A 19,442-nucleotide genomic window follows, 5' to 3' on the forward strand; every position below is an offset into this window, starting at 1 on the left:
TCAGGTGAGGCGTTGCCTCTGAGGCGATGATGGTTATGCTTATTTGCCGTGTATCTGTGGATATGCTCGGAGCACCTGTTTCTTTGCCCGCTCCCTCCTTGTTGCTTACTCTTGTCTGCCCCGCCGTTGTTCCCCATGCCCCTTTGGTCGTCAGAACCCGGGATACTAAGGGGGAATATGAAAAAGGGGAGCGAGGAGGAGTGGACCGAATCTGGCCCGGGCAGATCCAGAGGGTGACGGGGATGGGCCAGATAGAAAGTAGCTAAGGCAGCAGAGTCGAGAGAGGTTGCGGCTCATTGGCTGCGAACTTTTATCTCTTAAAAATGTCCCCCCCCCTTTTTTTACAGAACGTTTTAAAACTCGGCAGTGTCCCCGACGGGCGCCCGGGTCAGCGTTTTGAGGTAAAAGTGCTACATTTGGGGTTTCAACAAAATGGTTGGTGGGGGAAACGGTTAAGAAGCTGGTCTTTCCGATACGAAGGCGTGGAGGGGCATTCCGTCAGCCTCCCCGCTAGGCGAGACCGTTTTCAAGCGCTCATCACTTGGCTTCTCCTCGACGCAGCGGCCTGGTGCGGGCAACGTGAAGAAAAAAATAGCCTTCCTGGGAAGCATCGAACAGCTGTATTCGCGCTATACTGTGACAGAGTTCCGGTTGGGAACGAGTCTGTACGTCGGGAGAAGGGGCGTGGCATCCTGGGACTTTTGGGAGGGTGCGCGCGTGCGGAGGATGCGCAGTCCCAGGGCGGGGAGGGGGAGCCTCGATGTCATCCTTTCAATAAGCTCGTCTTGTGCGGTTAGCAAATTGGGCGTTCGCGTGGCTATAAACGCGAGGTTGTTGTCCATCTCCTGCTGCAGCGCGTGTACGGGAAAATTATTTGTAGCGGTTATTCTGCTGCAGCGATATCCAGTGGCTTTTTTGACTACCGTTCCCCAAAGGCACCCGCCCCATGTTCCAGGAAAGCGGGCGCTTTCCTTAGGAACTGAGATGTGGTCGTCATTACTGTGGGGCCAAGATAGAACCGATACTTTTGTTTTTAAAACGCATCACAATTTGCAGAGATGCAGGAGTTTCCTGTACGAGGCTGGGTTGACATAAGTAGCTGAGGTGGTGGAATGGGATTTTACCCCTGTTGATCGCTAACCCATGAAATAAAGCTCCTTGCAGAAGAGTGTCAGGCTGTGGTTGGGGAGACCTGGGTTTGAGTCCTCACTCTGCTGTGGAACCTTGATAGGTGGCTTTGGGCCAGTCACACACTCTCAGCCTAATGTACTTCACAGTGTGGTTAGGTTAAAGTGAAAGTGTGGGAAACAGTAGTCTACATTGTGAGAAAGGTAAGGTATAAATGAAGTATATAATTTAGCATGGGCGGAGTTTTGAACTCCCTCACCTCCTGCAGAACTAGAGTAAAACTTAAAAAGGAAACTTTTATCATAGAGAAGCCTTTATTTTTTAGCATCAAGCATAATGAAGATTTTGAAGTGTTCAAAAGCTTGTGCACTGTTTTATATCATAATTCTGACTTGCAAGCTCTTCCCTTCACTTCAGATACATGGCCGGTTAAGGTTCAACAGTAGTGGTTGTTACATGCTCAGAGGTAGTCCAGTAATTAAAGATATAGCTTATATGTAATTGTGTGTGCTTGAGATGGTGCACAGGGCATACAGCAGTCATGTGGCCGTTTCTGTACAGGGGGATTGTGAATGTAGCTCTCCATGATCCATGAGATCACAGGCACATTGTAATTAATCAAACTCCCTCCCCTACTTACTGTGCTGTTCTGAAAGCCCTACCATTTCTTAAAGCTTTCCGCCCCTTCATGTTCTGAAGGCTGACCTATCTTCCCCCTGCCTTGCCTCAGTCACTGGAGTAAATTGCCCACAACTTTTTTTTCTCCTCATTTTTCTAAAGCTACCTCTATCCCTTACGTTACTTTGTGATAGAAAAGTACACGTTGAGAAATGCTGTGGACAAGTAAGCTATTCAAAATGGACTGTTCATTTTTTTTTATTTGCAAGACTGTTTTAAGATTGCAAACCTAGATTATTCTTTATATCCCCTGAATTCTAGTTTCCTGTTTTTCCTTGTAATTTTTTCAACTGCAAACCTTCCAGGGAAAATAATTCTGATATAACATGCCAGTGTTAACTGTTGTTAAGCTCCACCATAAGGAAAAAATTACAATTTTTTATTCTTGATTAACACTTATATGCTGAATTCTCAATGCCTTTCAAAAATTCTAGAATGCAGAAAAATGCATTGTTCTCATTTGTGGGGTATTCTTATTTAGTGATGCAAAAATAAGACTGTTAAGTGTATGAACTTTTTCAGAACATGTATTTACATGTAGACAATTTAGATTTCAGGAATTTCAAAACAAAATTGCAGGTATTTTTTTCTAAACTAGGTTTAAATTTTCAGTTGTGCATTGAGGTTTTCAGAGTCTCCGGATCATTATAGCAGTTTGCTATAAATAGGTTCTTAGAGTAAGCTTAGAAACATACTTCAGTTAATTAAGTTACCAACAGTTGTACAAAAACCAAATTTGGGGGGAGTGAGGACAGGTAGGGTTTACATAGAAGAGTGGTGAGTGCCTCACCTCTAATTTCTAGTCCAAAGTGGTCCTCCATCATTAAATGAGATTAGATCATGTCCAAATGAAATTATTTATGTTGTATGATGTTTCTACCTCAAATGTCATGTACTTTGACAGTATTTACCTAAGTTCAAAGAGTGAAGTAAATTTCATAGATAAGGGGATCACCTTCATCTGAGCTCCATATCTCTGCCTGATCCTTTGCTGGCTATTGTGCAATACAGCAGATAATTAATGATACCTCAGTACCACGTTTCACTTGCTCATCCAGCAGCCTTGCTTTGTTTCAAGTCCCCAACACTTACATTGCTCCCACAAAGAGTATTTATGTATAAGAGGCCTGGTGAGAAGAAGAGTATTTAGGACAAAAATACATATTTCATTGTCCAAGGGGTAATTTGCCTAGTATGGTGTGTGTCTTATATTGTGGAATCTGCTGTCGTTGGTAATATACTGAATATATTTTTCTTTACAGATTGAGCCACTGTAGAGATGTCCAAGGTAAGGAATGCCACTGCTGATACCTGTTAAATGGTTTGTCTCTTTTCTGCTATAAAGGATATAGCAGGGGTACTATGCCAGTGGTGGCGAACCGATGGCACGCGTGCCAGAGGGGGCACTCAGAGTCCTCTCTGTGGGCACGTGCGCCGTCGCCCCAGCACAGAGTTCGCCTAAGTTCAGCGCTGCGCGGAGGGGACAGCTCGCCTCGGGCACCAGCTGCTGGAGCGAGGGAAGGAAGGGCGCTGCTGCTGCGCTCCGAAGGTGCGATGCAGAGAAGCCAGCACAGGAGCACAGCGCGGCCGTCTCCAGGCTGGACGCGGCACCTTCTCCTTCCCGGCCCAGAGTTGGAAGAGCGGCTTCTCGTTCTCCCAATCAGCGGCTCCTGGGGGCCGACGAAGCCGGGACTGTGAGCGGAGGACAGGGTGCCTATTGTTCCTCCCGGCACCGGCTGCGGGGTTTGGGACGTTTTTGGGGGGAGGCCAATCCGGGCGCATTCAGCGGGACCTGTTGTTGCGGCTCCTCTCGTGGGCAGAGTAGGGGAGCCTAGTCTCTTCCAAGGAGACTTGGGGGGGGGGCGAGGGATGAAAACTGGCAAACTACCCACTGCTTTCTCAATCACCCCCGGCGTTTAGTGCCTAGTGGTGCAGCGAACGCGAATTGTTTTTTCTAAACAAAACCTCCGTATTCAGGTTAAATTGCCGTGTTGGCACTTCGCGATGAATAAGTGGGTTTTGGGTTGCAGTTTGGGCACTCGGCCTATAAAAGGTTCGCCATCACTGTACTATGCTAAAGGTAAAGGTCCCCTGTGCAAGCACCGGGTCATTCTTGACCCATGGGGTGACGTCACATCCCGACGTTTCCAAGGCAGACTTTGTTTACGGGCTGGTTTGCCAGTGCCTTCCCCAGTCATCTTCCCTTTACCCCCAGCGAGCTGGGTCCTCATTTTACCGACCTTGGAAGGATGGAAGGCTGAGTCAACCTTGAGCCGGCTACCTGAAACCGACTTCCGTCGGGATCGAACTCAGGTCGTGAGCAGAGCTTTTGACTGCAGTGCTGCAGCTTAACACTCTGTGCCACGGGGTTAATGCAACTATTTTAGAGTCTTTGAGCTGTATTAATATGAACAGATGCAGAAACATCTGTTTTGAAATACCTAGCATGGTGTGGTGGTTTAGGTGTTGAACTAGAATCTGGGAAACCTAGATTAGAATCCCCATTCTGCCATGGAAACTTGCTGGGTGACCTTGGGCCAGTCACACACACTCAGCCTCGACCCTGGCAAGTATTTGGATTAGAGACCTCCAAGGAGTACCAGGTTCATGCCGTGGAGGCAGGCAATGACAAACAACCTCTGAACGTCTCTTGCTTTAAAAACCCTACAGGGTTGCCATAAGTCAGCTGTGACTTGAATGCAAAAAAATCATGATAGTGACATACACAATCATTTAAAACAGTTGATTTCTTTACGTTTTAATCAAATATTTATATGAGTAAGCAAAAATAATGTTTCTTCTCTCGCCTGCTTGTTTTCTCCATGTGTCTGCATCTGCTTTATACTGCTAAAGCTTGACATGGGTTAGGGCAGGCAGCAGTTTTTTTATAGTACATTAGTACAATCAGTACAGTCTTCTCCCATTGTAAGAAAAAGACTAATGAATATTCAGTGTTATTGTTTTGTTTTTTATGATTTTGTTCTATACAGTCTTCATATTTTTTAACTGAAACCATTCCAAAGACATTTCTTTCATTGAACATGCCATGTTAGATTATTTTTAGTGAGTTATTGATTGATCGCATAAGAAGTGCCAGCTTCAAAACTGTAAAGAAAGACAGGCTCTGTACATGGTAGAGTTGGGGGGGGAGCTCAGGCAAGTAGAGCAGGGGGCGGGTACAAAGTAACCGTTACTTATAATGCTGTTTTTTGGGGGAGGGTGACAGAATCTGTTAACAATTCAGGGTTGCCACTTTCTGGAAAGTGAAGGAAATGGAAATTGGCCAGGGAAATAGATAATATGCATGAAGAAACTGGTCTGTTAATGTCAGGTTTATGATGCTGTCCTGAGTTCTGGAGGACTTGAATCTATTGTAATTGATAGGAGTATGTTGCAGTTGGTCAGGCATCCTCATACACGATATGCAGAATACTTAGAGGTTAAATGCCATATTCAACAAGAAGAATCAATGTAAAAAAGTAACTTGAGGGAGAAATTCAACACTACATTCAACACTAATTCAAATTGCTAAAAAAAAGACTAAGAAACCAAAATGAAAGAAGAAACAATTGATCAGAAACTAAGGAAACAAAACAAAAAAAGACCTGTAGAAGTGATAACAATATACAGCTATGTAATATTTTTTTAAAGGATATTTGACTCTAATTTCTAACTTGATTTTTAATTGCAGTTTCACAACTTAGTTTCATATTGTGGCTTCATTTAAGCCTTTTTAAAAGAATATTCATTTAAATTTGTTTTATATGATTAGTGTAGTTTTAAAACAAGAACAAAAATGTTCTGTCATTTGTTAACGTTTAGAGATCACACGTATTGAAGTTCCATCTTCCTGTAATTTTTAATGCATTTTTAAAACGGATGTATTCAGTTAACAATAAATGTTAAAGAAGATAGTGTTGAAGCTCTTAACAAATGTGTAGTTTTAAACCGTTTAATAACCCCCTTATTTAATATAGTGGAACCTATGCATTTTTAACTTGGGACTATTTTAATGGTGCTCAGGGAAATTGACAAAAATTGGTCAGAGAAAGTCAGGGAAATGGAAAATAGAATTTTAGTGACAACTTAGCAATCTAATTTAAACAAATATAATCTTCTGTTTCTTTTTAGCAACAGCCTGCTCAGTTTCCCAATCCAGAAACACCTGGTTATGTTGGATTTGCAAACCTTCCCAACCAGGTTCATCGGAAATCTGTGAAAAAAGGCTTTGAGTTCACCCTTATGGTGGTTGGTAAGAATAGTTTTTATAATTTTTAAGTAGCCTTTCAGGCAAATGGATCATCATTTTTTTGAAGATGTCTTAAACATTGGCTTAGATCCTAACTTTATATTCTGCTGGTGAAAGGAACCTAGCAGAAAAGGACTTAGGATGTTTTGCTGATTGCTGTTCTCACTGCAGACCCCACTTTGCCCCCAAACTGTTGCTAGGTGTTTATCAACTAGAGGATGCAGTGGCGAGGCTCAGTCCTATAGTTCATGGTTTACATTCATACATCACCAGTTTCTTCCAAACAAACATGTTCTTATTCTCTTCTCAGTATTCACAATTCAATTTCTACCCCTTGATCCCTCTGATATCAGGTCTGGCTAAGAAGCCTGTTAGAAACAATGAGGAATCATTGTCAGTCAGAGCAAAATATCCTGGCCTGGATAGACCTGTGGTCTGTTTCTACATAAGGACACTTCATGTGCATTATAAACCGCAGGAAGAGATTAACCTCAAAACCTAGTTGTGCCCTGAAAGCATATTGAATTTTTTGTGTGAAATCTGGGCAGTAGAATTTTTACTGGCAGAAACCATAGTAGCGTTTACAAGCTCTATCCCCCTAATGTGTCATGATCTAAACATTCCCTCAGCTTAAGGCGCTTTTGCCCACTGTATAATTACATGGTAAAATTTCAAAGGAACTACTCTAGGGTTTGCTGCCATGTAGCCTAGGTGCTGCTGCAACATATATCCCTATCTAATAATCTGTCTTCTGTATATAATTTTATATAATTTTAACTGGTACAAGCTGGTGGTGGGACCTGAATAATTGAGCTCTTGTCTGGAGATGCATCATTTAGTAGTGTGATGTTTAGTGATATGGGTTTTCCATAAAACATTGAATTTGAAAATTATCCAGTGCCCAAAATAGAGCTTGAGCAAGTTTTACTTGTTTACTTTGACTTCTCTTTAGTAAACAGAATTTTTTTAGGTTTAGTAAACAACATTTTAAAGGTTCCCTATGTTAATGTTATGTACTATTAGTAATAAATACCTGAAGTAAAATATTTGATTAAGGGGACTTTTGGTCTGATCTTGAGGGGCTCTTTTTGTGTTCTTTACCAATTACAAAAACTAGCAACAGTGTACACGAGTACAATTCAATTTGGTACAAGAACTGACAACTCAAAGTATAGTTGTGTATACAAATTCTGAAAAGGCTAACTATTTAATTTGTGCTTATGAACTTATTTTCACATTGATTCATAGGTGAATCTGGACTGGGAAAATCTACTCTGATTAACAGCCTGTTCTTAACAGATCTCTATCCAGAAAGGATAATCCCAGGAGCAGCTGGTAAATGTGAATTATTTTTTTATTCTGTCCTAAGGTTCCATATAGGTCTTAAGAAAAGCTAACATACCTTATAGGGTATGAACAAAAGCTCAGGGGCCTTTTATTCACAGTTGCTTCATTTGCATTCCCTATGTTTTAATCACTGTCCCTTGCTTCATTGGCACAAAAGCAGTGTGTGTGGATCCCAGGCATACATTCCACTTGCAGAGAGCCTTTTATCTGGCAGAAGGAGCCTTCCCCGATGCAAGAGGCTCTTCCAGTGACAGAAGAGCCTCTCACATCAGGTGAAGGCTGCTGTTGCCAGAGGCTAGCATCTCCACTAGCTGAATGGATCGATGAGCTCCAACTCTCATCGATTTTAGCACTCCTTTATGTATTTAAACACTTTTCACAGGTGCTATACTATCTAGGCTATATACTTTTAGTTGAGTCATCTTTAAACCTTGATTGATATTTTTTTAGAATCTTCTCCTTTGGTCCATTGTAAATCTTGATAATTCCCCAAAGTGTAGGTCAGAACATAATGTAGAATTCCTGGTAAGAACTGGCAGCTGCTATAAAGTGTGGAACATCTATTTCTTCCTGTACCACAATCATGCCTTGTATCAGGGGTCCCTAACCTTTTTGAGCCTGTGGGCACATTTGGAGTTCTGACACGGGATGGTGGATGCATCCCCAAAATTGCTGCCATAAGAAGCAGAGCAAACCACAAAATATCAGGGAGTTAATTCATGCATACCTCTAACAGCAACTCTTCAAAATTTCAGTCAGCAGCTCTGTTTAACAAGATGCCATTTAAAATATCTTCTTGCACACACACAGAGCTTACCTTCAGTCATGCAGTGAAGATCCTTATGTTGGGATGGCAACTTCTGCTGAAGCAATTTAAACAAAATCTGCACAACCAATGAGAAAATGTGCTGGGTAAAAGCCCTACCTGGCTGCACTTTTTAAAAGTACTCAGCAAGCATCAGGAAAGACGTTAGTGGGCACCATGGTGCCAATGGGCACCATGTCGGGGACCCCTGCCTTGTATCTTTTTGCCCTCTCCCCTGTCGTTTGCACCTCAGCTCTCTTGCTTTAATCACCTGTACTTATTCTACAGAAGAATTCTCTGTTGCCCATGTTGTACTCTATGGCTTGGATCTTGTGTTGCCATTACATTGGCACAGCAGCAGCTCATCTGATGGAACAGCTTTTCCATCTGCAGAGGGGTGGAGGGTTATTTTCTGAAGTTTCCCCCTTCCTGCTGCAGAGTCCCTACACATGCACCCTCTCCCCCACCCACTCCCGGCTCCTTCAGTTCCATCAACCCAAGAGAGCACAGCATCAGACGGCAAAACACTCAGCAGTGAGAGGTGGAAATTTGCCTTTTGTGGTATGATGCTGCTTAGGTTCCAAACCTAGGAGCCAGATTATGTAGGTTGCTGTTAAGGTGCTGCTGTGCTTTGTAATTCCATGCTGCAGCTAATAAGTGAAATAATATTAGCACCTCATAATTGGTTTGCATTGTATCTGTATTTTGTTCAGACTTGGTGATTGCTGTATTTCTGATTTTACTTCAAGTTTCACTTTGAATCATCTCCTGAGATCAGTTTTTGTTGTCTTTCAGAGAAAATTGAAAGGACTGTACAGATTGAAGCTTCAACTGTAGAAATTGAAGAAAGGGGGGTAAAGCTCCGGCTGACTGTTGTGGACACACCAGGATATGGCGATGCTATCAATTGTCGAGACTGGTATGTATGTAATGTATTTGTTAACTTACCTATATTTCTGAAGATAGGGCCAAACCAGATGTGATACTAGGGTCTTCAGTGCATTTCTTTTTACATGTAGGAGGCCCCAATTTGGATTGGCATCATAGTTCACAGAGATGTTGTTAACCCTCGGGTTGCTTCCCTAAGCTCAGTTATCCCCACAGAATCGCTGTTTGGGGGGAAAGGTAGAAGTTGCCTCTCTGACAATTGTATGTTACCCCAATGGAGCAAATATTGGCTCTGAGGAAGTGTTTGAGGTTGAGAAAAAGTTAACCTCCCTTCCAACTGTGCCATAGTCCTGATCTGAATTGATTTTATTTACCATAGAATAATGTGCCAGAGATCCAGTCACCTTGTTTTGACCTTTAGTATTGTGAGTTAATTTCAGGAATTTAAAGTTTTGGCTTCTGTCACCTGAATGCAATACTTAGTATAAATAATGGGTTGGGTACAAAGGTGTATTTGCAATTGCTCACTTCCTTTGTCTAAAACTGAGGTTCTCCTGCACCAAGCTAATGCAGCTGATGATCTGCAGGCAAAACATTGTGCCAGAAAGGAGAGAGCATTTGGCCTTCTATTGTCTGTCACTGCTTACAAATCACCCTTCAAGGAATAGTGGGAATGTAGAAGAGGAAAGTGAGAATTGCTCAGGACATAGTAAGATGCTCACAAAGTTAAAGAATTTTCTAGAATTTTTTTGTGCCATTGCGGAAGGCTTGGACAAATTCTCATGTCACATGGGGCAGGCTGTTTGGCTACTTCACATACTGCTTTTTGGCTGGTTGGCGGTGCTACCCCAAATAAAGTGAGAATGAATACACTTATGCCTATTGTGGATGAAGAAAAGAAGAGGCATTAAAAATAAGCAAAATAGAAGAAAATTTCTAACTACTACAGATGTACAATTCAGAAAATATTCTGCTGGAGCCATCAGCAGAGTGAAGAACATTCGTAGTTTCAATGCAGACTTTTATGATCAGCATGATTTTTGTCCTGGTGGCCCATTGAGGTCAGGCAGGAATTTCCCGTATGAGAGCTTTGTTACTTTAATAAGCTGAGGTTGGGCAAGTAGTGCTCCTTTCATTCTTGTATTGTCTCTAGTTGAAAAAATTTACAAGGTATTGAATAGGAAGGATACTGTGAAATGGTTTTCTTCATGATCAGGGAGGCAAACGTATACATGTGTTGTGAAGCCTAACCCCTTAAAGTAAAAGTTGCTTGTATACAAGGTTCCCCTGAGGTGAGCCAGTATTGTGTAGTGGTTAGAGTATTGGACTGTGCTTAAGGAGACCCACATTCAAATCAGTTACTCAACAGGAAACTGACCGGGTGACTTTGGATCACTCTCTTGTTCTAACCCACATTACAGGATTGTCGATAAACTGGAGAAGCAGAGAATCGTGTGCACTGCCCAGAGCTCTTTGGAGATGATGTGGGATAAAATGTTGTTGGGATTTGTTCTATGTTTTGTTTTTCCTTTCATCCCAATAGATATACTGTTTTGTGAGGCTTGCATATATGGAGTTTTGCGGCAATTTCCTACCAGCTTAGCTTGGCTAGTGATACTGGCAGTTTTTCAGTTTGTCTGTCTCCCATCCTTATGATAAGACTGTTCTTGAATGTTTGGTTAATCTGGAGCTGTCTGACTTCACTCTTCCTTAACATGTTAATCTTTAAAATTCATTTGTGATGCCTTTCCTTAAGGCAGAAAGCCAACTTAATAATTTTCTTGGCCCTTTAAGCACAACAATTCCACTAACTTGAATCAATGGGTCGCATGCTGCTCTCCGCAAAAGTGAAGTTATATGTATATATTGATCTGAGAATTTCATTGAAGGTCACTATGATCACTATGATAAGCACAGTGGTTCTAATAGTTACAGGACTGGAATATTTTCTTAAGTTGTTGTTCACATATACTTCTTTGTAGTGGCTTTTACATATGTTTTCAGGTGTTTTAACTAGCCAGGAGTGTAATTCTTTTTGAGCTCTTTCTTTGTTTATTCTTTAAACCTAACCATGTATTTCATAAAACAAATATTTAAATTAGCATAATTGTTCATACTTGATTTACAGTTTTAAGACTATAATTTCCTATATTGATGAGCAATTTGAACGCTATCTTCATGATGAGAGTGGTTTGAACAGACGGCATATTGTAGATAACAGAGTTCACTGCTGTTTCTATTTCATTTCACCGTTTGGACATGGGTAAGTATTATGGATTTGTGGTGAAAGCATTTGTTTAATGATCTGATGTTTGCACTGAACAATATTCTCAAATAAATATTGGAATTTTTAAAATATGGATAGCAATAAAGTTAAAACTGACTTTAAAAGCATAGAAATTAAGAATTTTATTTGAAAATTCTTGTTTGAGAATGTGTTGTCTATTTATTTTGTTGAATGATTTGGGAATTTCTGGATACTATAATTACTTAACATTTATTTTTAGTCTCAAGCCCTTGGATGTTGAGTTCATGAAAGCCATACACAACAAAGTGAATATTGTACCTGTAATTGCAAAAGCTGATACTCTTACTCTGAAGGAGCGGGAGAGGCTGAAGAAAAGGGTGAGTGTTTCATATATTTATGGAAGCATTTGAGGCATTTTTTGTTAGTTTAGTACAGCCAAAAAGAGAGAGAATCGAAGTAATACTGATTTATGTGGACATAGGAATTTAATAATCTGGTATGAAATATAGCTTACTGCACACCTTCACCTGCCCTCTTTTTTCTTACCTTAAAAAATGGACATATGTATTGATTATGGTTGGGATCCAAACAGTCCTGTACACAAGTATAAAATACTTCTTTTCTTTCTAACTTTAGCCCTTTGCCATTACCTGTCTCAATTTAAGGTTTTGAGTATCCCATACAAAGCTCTTGGTCCCTCATGTCCGTGGGACCGCCTCTTCCCCTATACTTCCCCAGTGCTCCACCATGACAGCTTCACTCATTGAACGAGGGCCTCCTACAGGTGCCACCTTACAAATGGGCAAAATCAATAACTTATAGATGTGCATTCTCTGTTGTGCCCCCCTCATCTTATGGAATATCCTGCCTGATGAGGTCAGAAAGGCTCATACCTTCCTGCCTTTCCACAAACTATTCAATACTGTATTATTCAAGAGGACTTTTTTACACGGGTAATTTTGGCTTTACTGTAATGAAATGTTTCAGAAACATGCTTTGGTAAAAGGATAGGGACTGTTGACTGCACTAACATGTATAGTACATACTGTCTGATGCCCTAAATATGATCCCACAATGTAATTTCTGTATTGTTAACATGTTATCTTAATGCTTCTGCTACAAAGCTCCTCTTTCAGATTGCTGCAATACAAATCCTATTGCATTGCTTATGAGATGCATTGCTTATGGGGCTGTCTTGTCCTGCTGATTGTATTTGACCTACAATGGGTAATCCCCCTCGAGTCTCAGTGAAAAAGGCGGACTATAAATAACATAAGTAAATAAAAATATTCAAATCCCAATTCAATTGAGGGAACAATCTTTTAGGGGACTCGAGCAGATGTGGTTTTGGATACAAGGCATCTGAGGCAGTTGCCCATATGGTGGAGGTGCCTGGCCAACCAAGCCCCAAAGCTGCCCACGCAGCATGGGATGAAGGGCCTGGCCAGCCAGCTCTTTCTTCCTTCCTCCTTGGCAGGGGCATGTGCGCGCACACGTGCGCGCGCACACACACACACGTGTACATGATTTTGGGGTTCCATCCTTGAGTTCTGCCTGGAGCCTCAAAATCACTAAGACCTCTCCTGGATACAAGGGAATGCAGTGCAAAATGGGGTTGGAAAAATCTTATTGCATATGCATCCATTTAGAATCCAGATCAATTTTCCTGTGTATTTTCTTTCAGATTCTGGATGAAATTGAAGAACATAGCATCAAGATTTATCACTTGCCAGATGCAGAATCCGATGAAGATGAAGACTTTAAAGAACAGACTAGACATCTGAAGGTAAAAACTGTTTACAGGGTAACTATCATTTATGGAGATCATAGCATGAATTGTTGGTAGGCTCCAAGGCAACCACTTTCAGTTTTATGGATACAAGCAGAATGCACTATAATTTTTACTAGCAGTCACCTTCTTCTTATCCTCCAATCTAGGGTGGGCTGCTTAGAATGCATAACTAGAGTGCTGCATCAACTGCTGTAATTCTGTTTGCTTTCATACCCACTTCAAAGTGTTGATGATTACATTTAAATTCCTTATATGACCTAGGGCCCTAATAGTTATTTCCTGGTATACTCCCATGCACCAGCTGTTTTCTCCAGATAGCCTTCTCCCTATTGTACCCTCCTTTAGCTACATGATAACAGTTTTTTTTAATTCTGTGCACTTTTAATTTTGTCCATTTTTTAAAACTTGTTAATCGGACTGATGTTTTCTATCCTTGCATCCTGTTGTTCAATTGTTCGCTTCCTTGAGGATGAAATGGAAAGGCAGGATATAAATGTTTTAAATAAATGTTTATTTTTTTATTATAAGCCATTTTAAGAGTTTACTGAAAATCAGCATTTAAGTTTTTTAACTTTATGTAGTCATTATACCAGACAGTTCCCAAGTGTTTCTTCATAGTTTAAATTAAATATTTTAAATCTGAGTTCCATCATTATTATGTTTAAGTGGTTTAAGATCATTTTTGTAAGCTCCCATCTCAAAAAAGATAAGTTTCTTTTGTAAATATTTAAAATGGTGATGAATGATACAGAGCGTCATGCTACTTCAGAAAAATACTTTTTAATTAAAAAATACCTTTTTTAAATCCTCAATTTCAGGCCAGCATTCCATTTTGTGTAGTGGGATCCAATCAACTTATTGAAGCTAAAGGTAAAAAAGTCAGAGGTCGTCTCTATCCATGGGGAGTTGTTGAAGTGGAGAACCCAGAGCACAATGACTTCCTGAAATTAAGAACCATGCTAATGTAAGCATATTGCCCTTATCTCAAAAACTTAATTGTTCATCCAATCTTCTTTCTTAGAGAAAACAAATAGACCCACAATTTCTCAACATTATAAAATTAAGATCACATAAAATAAAACTTGTTCATTACCCGTTAAAAAGTAGAACAGCATCATGAATGAATTATATAAAAGATTTTCTGTACTTAAGAATGTTAGAATAAGCATAAATGAACTAAACTGTATAAATTTACTTTGCTTTTGCTTTCAGTTTATAACTTATTTGCAATGACTTTGTAGGGCTGAAAACAAGGAAAGAATAGAGGAAGGAGGTATGAAAGTAGAGTGGGTGGCTGAAAAACTGTTTGTGAACAGAAAGTGATTAGCTGTGTGCATTATGTGTCACACACCAAGTCCTGGAAACGCCTTTTTCCCTTTGGGCATTTTGAGTTTTGTCTGGATATTCTTGATACTTTCCCATGATTTTTCTGTATGATTTCAGCGCTCAGCATAGTTCCATCATTCTTCTAAGGCTGCTATTCTCTGTTCCTACAAGGGATCAAATCTGAGCCTCTATGTTTGTTCTTCATTCCCCTCTGTCATCTCCTCTTTTTTTTGTTTGAGAGTAAGTGATGAAATAAATTGACCAAAATAGGAACACTTGTTCCAGTGTATGTTCACAGATTTTCTACACAAGTAAATTTGGCCTCTGGCTGCCTGTCATGGTTCTGTGTATTAAAGGTAGTTATAACTGAAGCACTAGAGGAAAATATATATTGTAGAAACAATATAATGATGTGACAAGCTAGCAAAAGTCTGAAAGGAGAACAACATATGTAATCTGTTATTTTGGCATAATGACATTAGTCCTCTAATAATGAATATGTGATGTTGCTATGTTATTCCAGCACCCACATGCAAGATCTCCAGGAAGTAACTCAAGACCTTCACTATGAAAACTTCCGTTCTGAAAGACTTAAGAAAGGTGGCAGGTTGGTACCTCATATTTGGAGCTATAGTTCTGTTTAGTTAATCTGACCCTTTCCATGTGTTGACCTCTGATTTGGTATACATGTTGATGCTGGATGACCATATACATATTCCCCCCCTCAATAAAAAATCCCAAGTAGCTCATTTTGTTAGCTTTTCAGGTATTGAGCTCAGAATAGGCTAGCTGAATAGGGGAGGAAGGGGCCTTGAAAAATTTTTTTCCTAGCTGTTGATATAAAGGCCAGCATCACACAACACTTGCATGTCTGATATTGAAACTGCTATAGGCTGCTTTTGTCTTTGGATACTGAGTGACATCTTTATGTTGAATTCCCTTGCATTGAAAAATATCATGGAAAATATTATGAAAGCCAATGTTATGCCTGAAGTAACTATGATGATTGTATTAGAACTCTGCCTTCTTGATGCCAGTCTTCTAATCTGAGTTTCTAGGACTGAGCCATTGGATCCTGGCAACCACTTTGCGCAGTTTCTTGTTTGGCTTTGAGGTGATCTAGAAAGTTAGGTGACTCTGAGCAGCAGCAACTTCTACCCTTTGAAAGGGGAGACCTAATTCTGTCCCATTCCTAGAAACATGAATGGGCTCTGCTTTTACATTAATTGGCTAGGCATGATAGGGCCCTTCACCTGTCCTTACAAAGAACTCATTGACCCCTGGAGGACCTTTGCAGAACCCCAGGTGTCTCTGAACCCCAAATGTTCACCATAAGTCTTGTATTTCATAACTCTGCTTTGTTTCTTCGCAGCTGTCTTTGTTTTAAAAATATTAATAGTAATAAATACACTTACATTGCCGGTGCAAAGAAGTGTTCAGCTAAATGTTGCTCATATATGCATAATGTGTAGGAACAAGGGTTGGGGTTCATGCAGAACTGTGAGGAAATCCTATTTGTTCCTACACTTCCCATCTTGTTCTAGTTGCTCCTGCCATCCATTATGTCTCTGCTCACTCCCTTGCTGCCCATGCTGTTTCCTCCTTGCCAGTCATCAAACCTCCTAATCTTTTTTTCCCCTCCTCCCCTTGCCTGATCACCAGCATCTTTCCTTTGTCAAGTGCCTTTTTTGGTTGCTACGGGAACTCAAAATTCCATCCATATTTTTCTCTGTAACATTTAGGGGGGTACTCTTTTTATATTTTCTGCAGGGACATGTCCCTTAGCCCTTTCTGCCCTTCTCATCTATATTTTTTATTTGTCTTGGGGGGCATACTTGACTATAAGAGTTTAAAAGCCATTTGTGTATTATAGCTTTTACTTTCCCCGTTTTCCCCACTTTATGTAGGAAGGTAGAAGATGAGGAAGTGAACAAAGACCAAATCTTGCTGGAAAAGGAAGCCGAAGTAAGGATATTGTTTTTCAGCTTAAAATATATTAACAGTCTCAGTATTGATGCAGTTTTTTAGTTTCACAATGTTCTTAAATGGAAGCACAGTCATTAGTTGCTTGGATCTAAGACCTGTAAACCTCATAGCACCAGTATACAACCTGCCTGGATTCCTGGCCTACGGACATTAAATAGGCTGGTGACAGGTGGTGGGAGCCTTCCTTTGTCCCATTTCAGCACTGAAGTTGGTAAACACCCTAGATTTGGGGCTTATTGGTGCCAACAATGCAGTTAACGTTGAAGCTCATCCTATGATTATTTATTTCACAGTGCAGGCCTAAGCAGAATTACCCCCTTACATCCACGGGCTTAGAAGGGTGTTCTGTTTAGGTTTGCACCACCGTTGCTAAAATGGGGCAAACAAAGGCTCTCAGAGTACATAAAAGTGTTTTTAGGGAAGCTTGTTGAGTGGTTTGCCATTGCCTGACTTTACATCACGACCATGGTGTTCCTTGGAGGTTTCCCATCCAAATACTAGCCAGGGCCAACCCTGATTAGCTTCCAAGATCTGAGGAGATCAGACTAGCCTGGGGCTATCCAGGTCAGGATGACTTCTGAAATACTGACCAGGAATTATTTATTTTAGGCACATATTTATTTTAGGCACAACAATACATATCTTCATAATAAATGCTAGTTGCACAAAAGGGAGGTAAAACAGAGGGACCTGGGGCACTGTCATCTGGTCATTAGAAAGTAGATGTGAAAAAAAACAGCTAAGTGATCTCATTTGGAACAAAAGAGGCTGAAATCTGTAATCATAAATTGTTACCATCTTAGCTGAAGAGTTTCAATTCTGATGCCTGATGTTTAAAACTCAGCTTATTTCTAAAGTGGAAGCAGTCAAGCCACAACATAACCATTCAACAAGCTTCCCTAAAAACACTTTTATGGACTCTGAGAGCCTTTGTTTGGGTCTTGAAAACCCAACAAGGCTGCCATAAGTCAGCTGTGACTTGACAGCAAAAAAATTTTTTCAGACGTATGTAAATGGAGAACTTAGTCATTGTTAAATATGTATTCGGTGAATCTTAACAATCTATCTTGTATTTTTGCCTTAGCACTCCAAAGCCGAACTGTGTTTTGCCTAACTAGCTTTTTTACTAAATGCAATATACTACTTGTAATTATAGCTGCAACCTTTTAATCAGTATGTTATATTAACGAAAGCTGCAATCCTGTAAATACTATGAACCAGTCTCATTGATCTCAGTGGGACTTGCTTCTGGGTAAACATGCTTTCGATTACAGTGTAAGGCTTTGTTGATTCAACAGTGGGGTATGTTATCAGTAGGCTACATTAAGGAAGCATTATTTTTGAGAGGCTGTTTTGATCCTAGTATATTAGTGTAATAGGAAATGTGGGGAAAGAAAGCTGTGTTTATACTGTCCTACTGTCCATAATAACCATGTTAGCCACTATTAGCTTGTAACTCTACAGAAGAGCCATACTTTCAAAAGAAAGGAGGGATAAATAGGCTTTTTTATTTTCCTAGCTCCGCCGAATGCATGAGATGATTGCAAGGATGCAGGCTCAGATGCAAATGCATAGACAAGGAGGTGAAGGAGACACTGGAATGCTCCATGGGCACAAAGTCTAAATGATTTGGTAAGTTTACTTTTGCTAACCTTATAGAAAACTAGCATGTGTAAAAATATTGCTAGGCAAGTTAAGCAGTACTGCAAATATAGGAGCACTTGTTTAATGCTAATTTTGACTTCTTGATCAATTGAGTTGTTAGTATACATGCTCACGAGTACACAAGTGCGTGACACCCTAAAAGGAGGGTTGTAGGTAAAAGAAAACACAGGTTTGCCAGGTGATGGGCAGGTGAACCATTGCAACTCTGAGTTCTGCATTAACAAGTTGCATCCTAAATCAGTGTACTGAAACATCACTGAAGCAGGAGCTGTGGCTGAACACAGGAAAGTTTGGTTGTGAGGCATAGAGAGAAAGAGAAATGGCACAAAGAGTAATCTGAAGGAAACTTTGCCCACATTGCAGGGGAGGGAGAGGGTATTCAGAACCCCACAACCAGCCCATCTTGCCGATCAAGAAGAAGCAAATTTCTGCTTCTGGCTGGGAAACAAAATTGCCTTGAAAGATTAGGAAGTAGCTCAGATGTTCATGAAGCAATTGAAAATGGGAGGGGTTGGATTTGTTGTGTTTTTCTTGGTTTTATTTTCCTGTCAATACAATAAAAGGCAACCTGGACACCAGCAGATCTTGTTTGTTAAAACCATTCATCCAGCAGGTATAAAGTGAGAGAGATGGGGGAGGGGGAATCTCCTGGATTAGAATTTGTGTACTAGTACTGAAACTCTTAAATGGCATCATATGGTTACTTTACTTTTATGCCGCAGTTTCAAAGACAAAGTATTATGTACAGGGAGATTCCAAATGGTAATTATGTATAAGATGGTGCTTGTAGAAGAAGCCATGTTTAGGGGAGGGTGGAATATAAATGTTATTGTTATTCTGTTTGTTTTGGCAGATATCTTTGTTAATCGGAGCCTCTTGAGATGCCATGATGTTTTCTCTGGAGAGAAATGCCTGTTACTCTGCAGTGACTTAGGAGCTCCCTTTTGTATTTGATGTGCAAATACATAGTGGTCATTTCTTAATGCCTACTTTATAAACAATTTAGATTTGGTCAATATTTTAATTCTATACTGTAATGTGACCATTTTAATCACTACTCTTTTATTGAGCTGAATTTATTACAATGATATATATCAATATTTAGATTTTTTCTAAAGCAACCAAATATTCATCTAATGGCATGGATTATTACCACTATTAATGATTGGGTTTTTGTTTGTTTTTGCACTGAAAAATCAACTGACTTTGACCACAATCCCAAAGTCCAAAATAGTTGTGTGGTTTGGACTTCCTGCATAGCCTTTCCTGACATTTGACAGGGCTTAATACACAAGTCAAAACAAGCCCTCTTTTAAATCACAATCTCCCA

The 19,442-nt window shown here is 40.2% G+C and overlaps 1 protein-coding gene across 1 annotated transcript; it reads left to right on the forward strand.

Annotated features, from left to right (window-relative positions):
- The first annotated feature begins 29 nt into the window (after nucleotides 1–29).
- SEPTIN2 (septin 2) lies at nucleotides 30–18,071 on the forward strand. Its single transcript, XM_056850417.1, has 12 exons — nucleotides 30–233; nucleotides 348–665; nucleotides 5,938–6,058; nucleotides 7,304–7,390; nucleotides 9,003–9,126; nucleotides 11,224–11,358; nucleotides 11,603–11,720; nucleotides 13,028–13,129; nucleotides 13,954–14,099; nucleotides 14,985–15,068; nucleotides 16,369–16,426; nucleotides 17,967–18,071. The coding sequence occupies exons 1-12, from the start codon at nucleotides 30–32 to the stop codon at nucleotides 18,069–18,071; spliced, it is 1,602 nt and encodes a 533-aa protein (XP_056706395.1).
- The last annotated feature ends 1,371 nt before the right edge of the window (nucleotides 18,072–19,442 follow it).

Source organism: Euleptes europaea, chromosome 5 (assembly GCF_029931775.1).
Source record: "Euleptes europaea isolate rEulEur1 chromosome 5, rEulEur1.hap1, whole genome shotgun sequence".
NCBI classification, from domain to species: Eukaryota; Metazoa; Chordata; class Lepidosauria; order Squamata; family Sphaerodactylidae; genus Euleptes; species Euleptes europaea.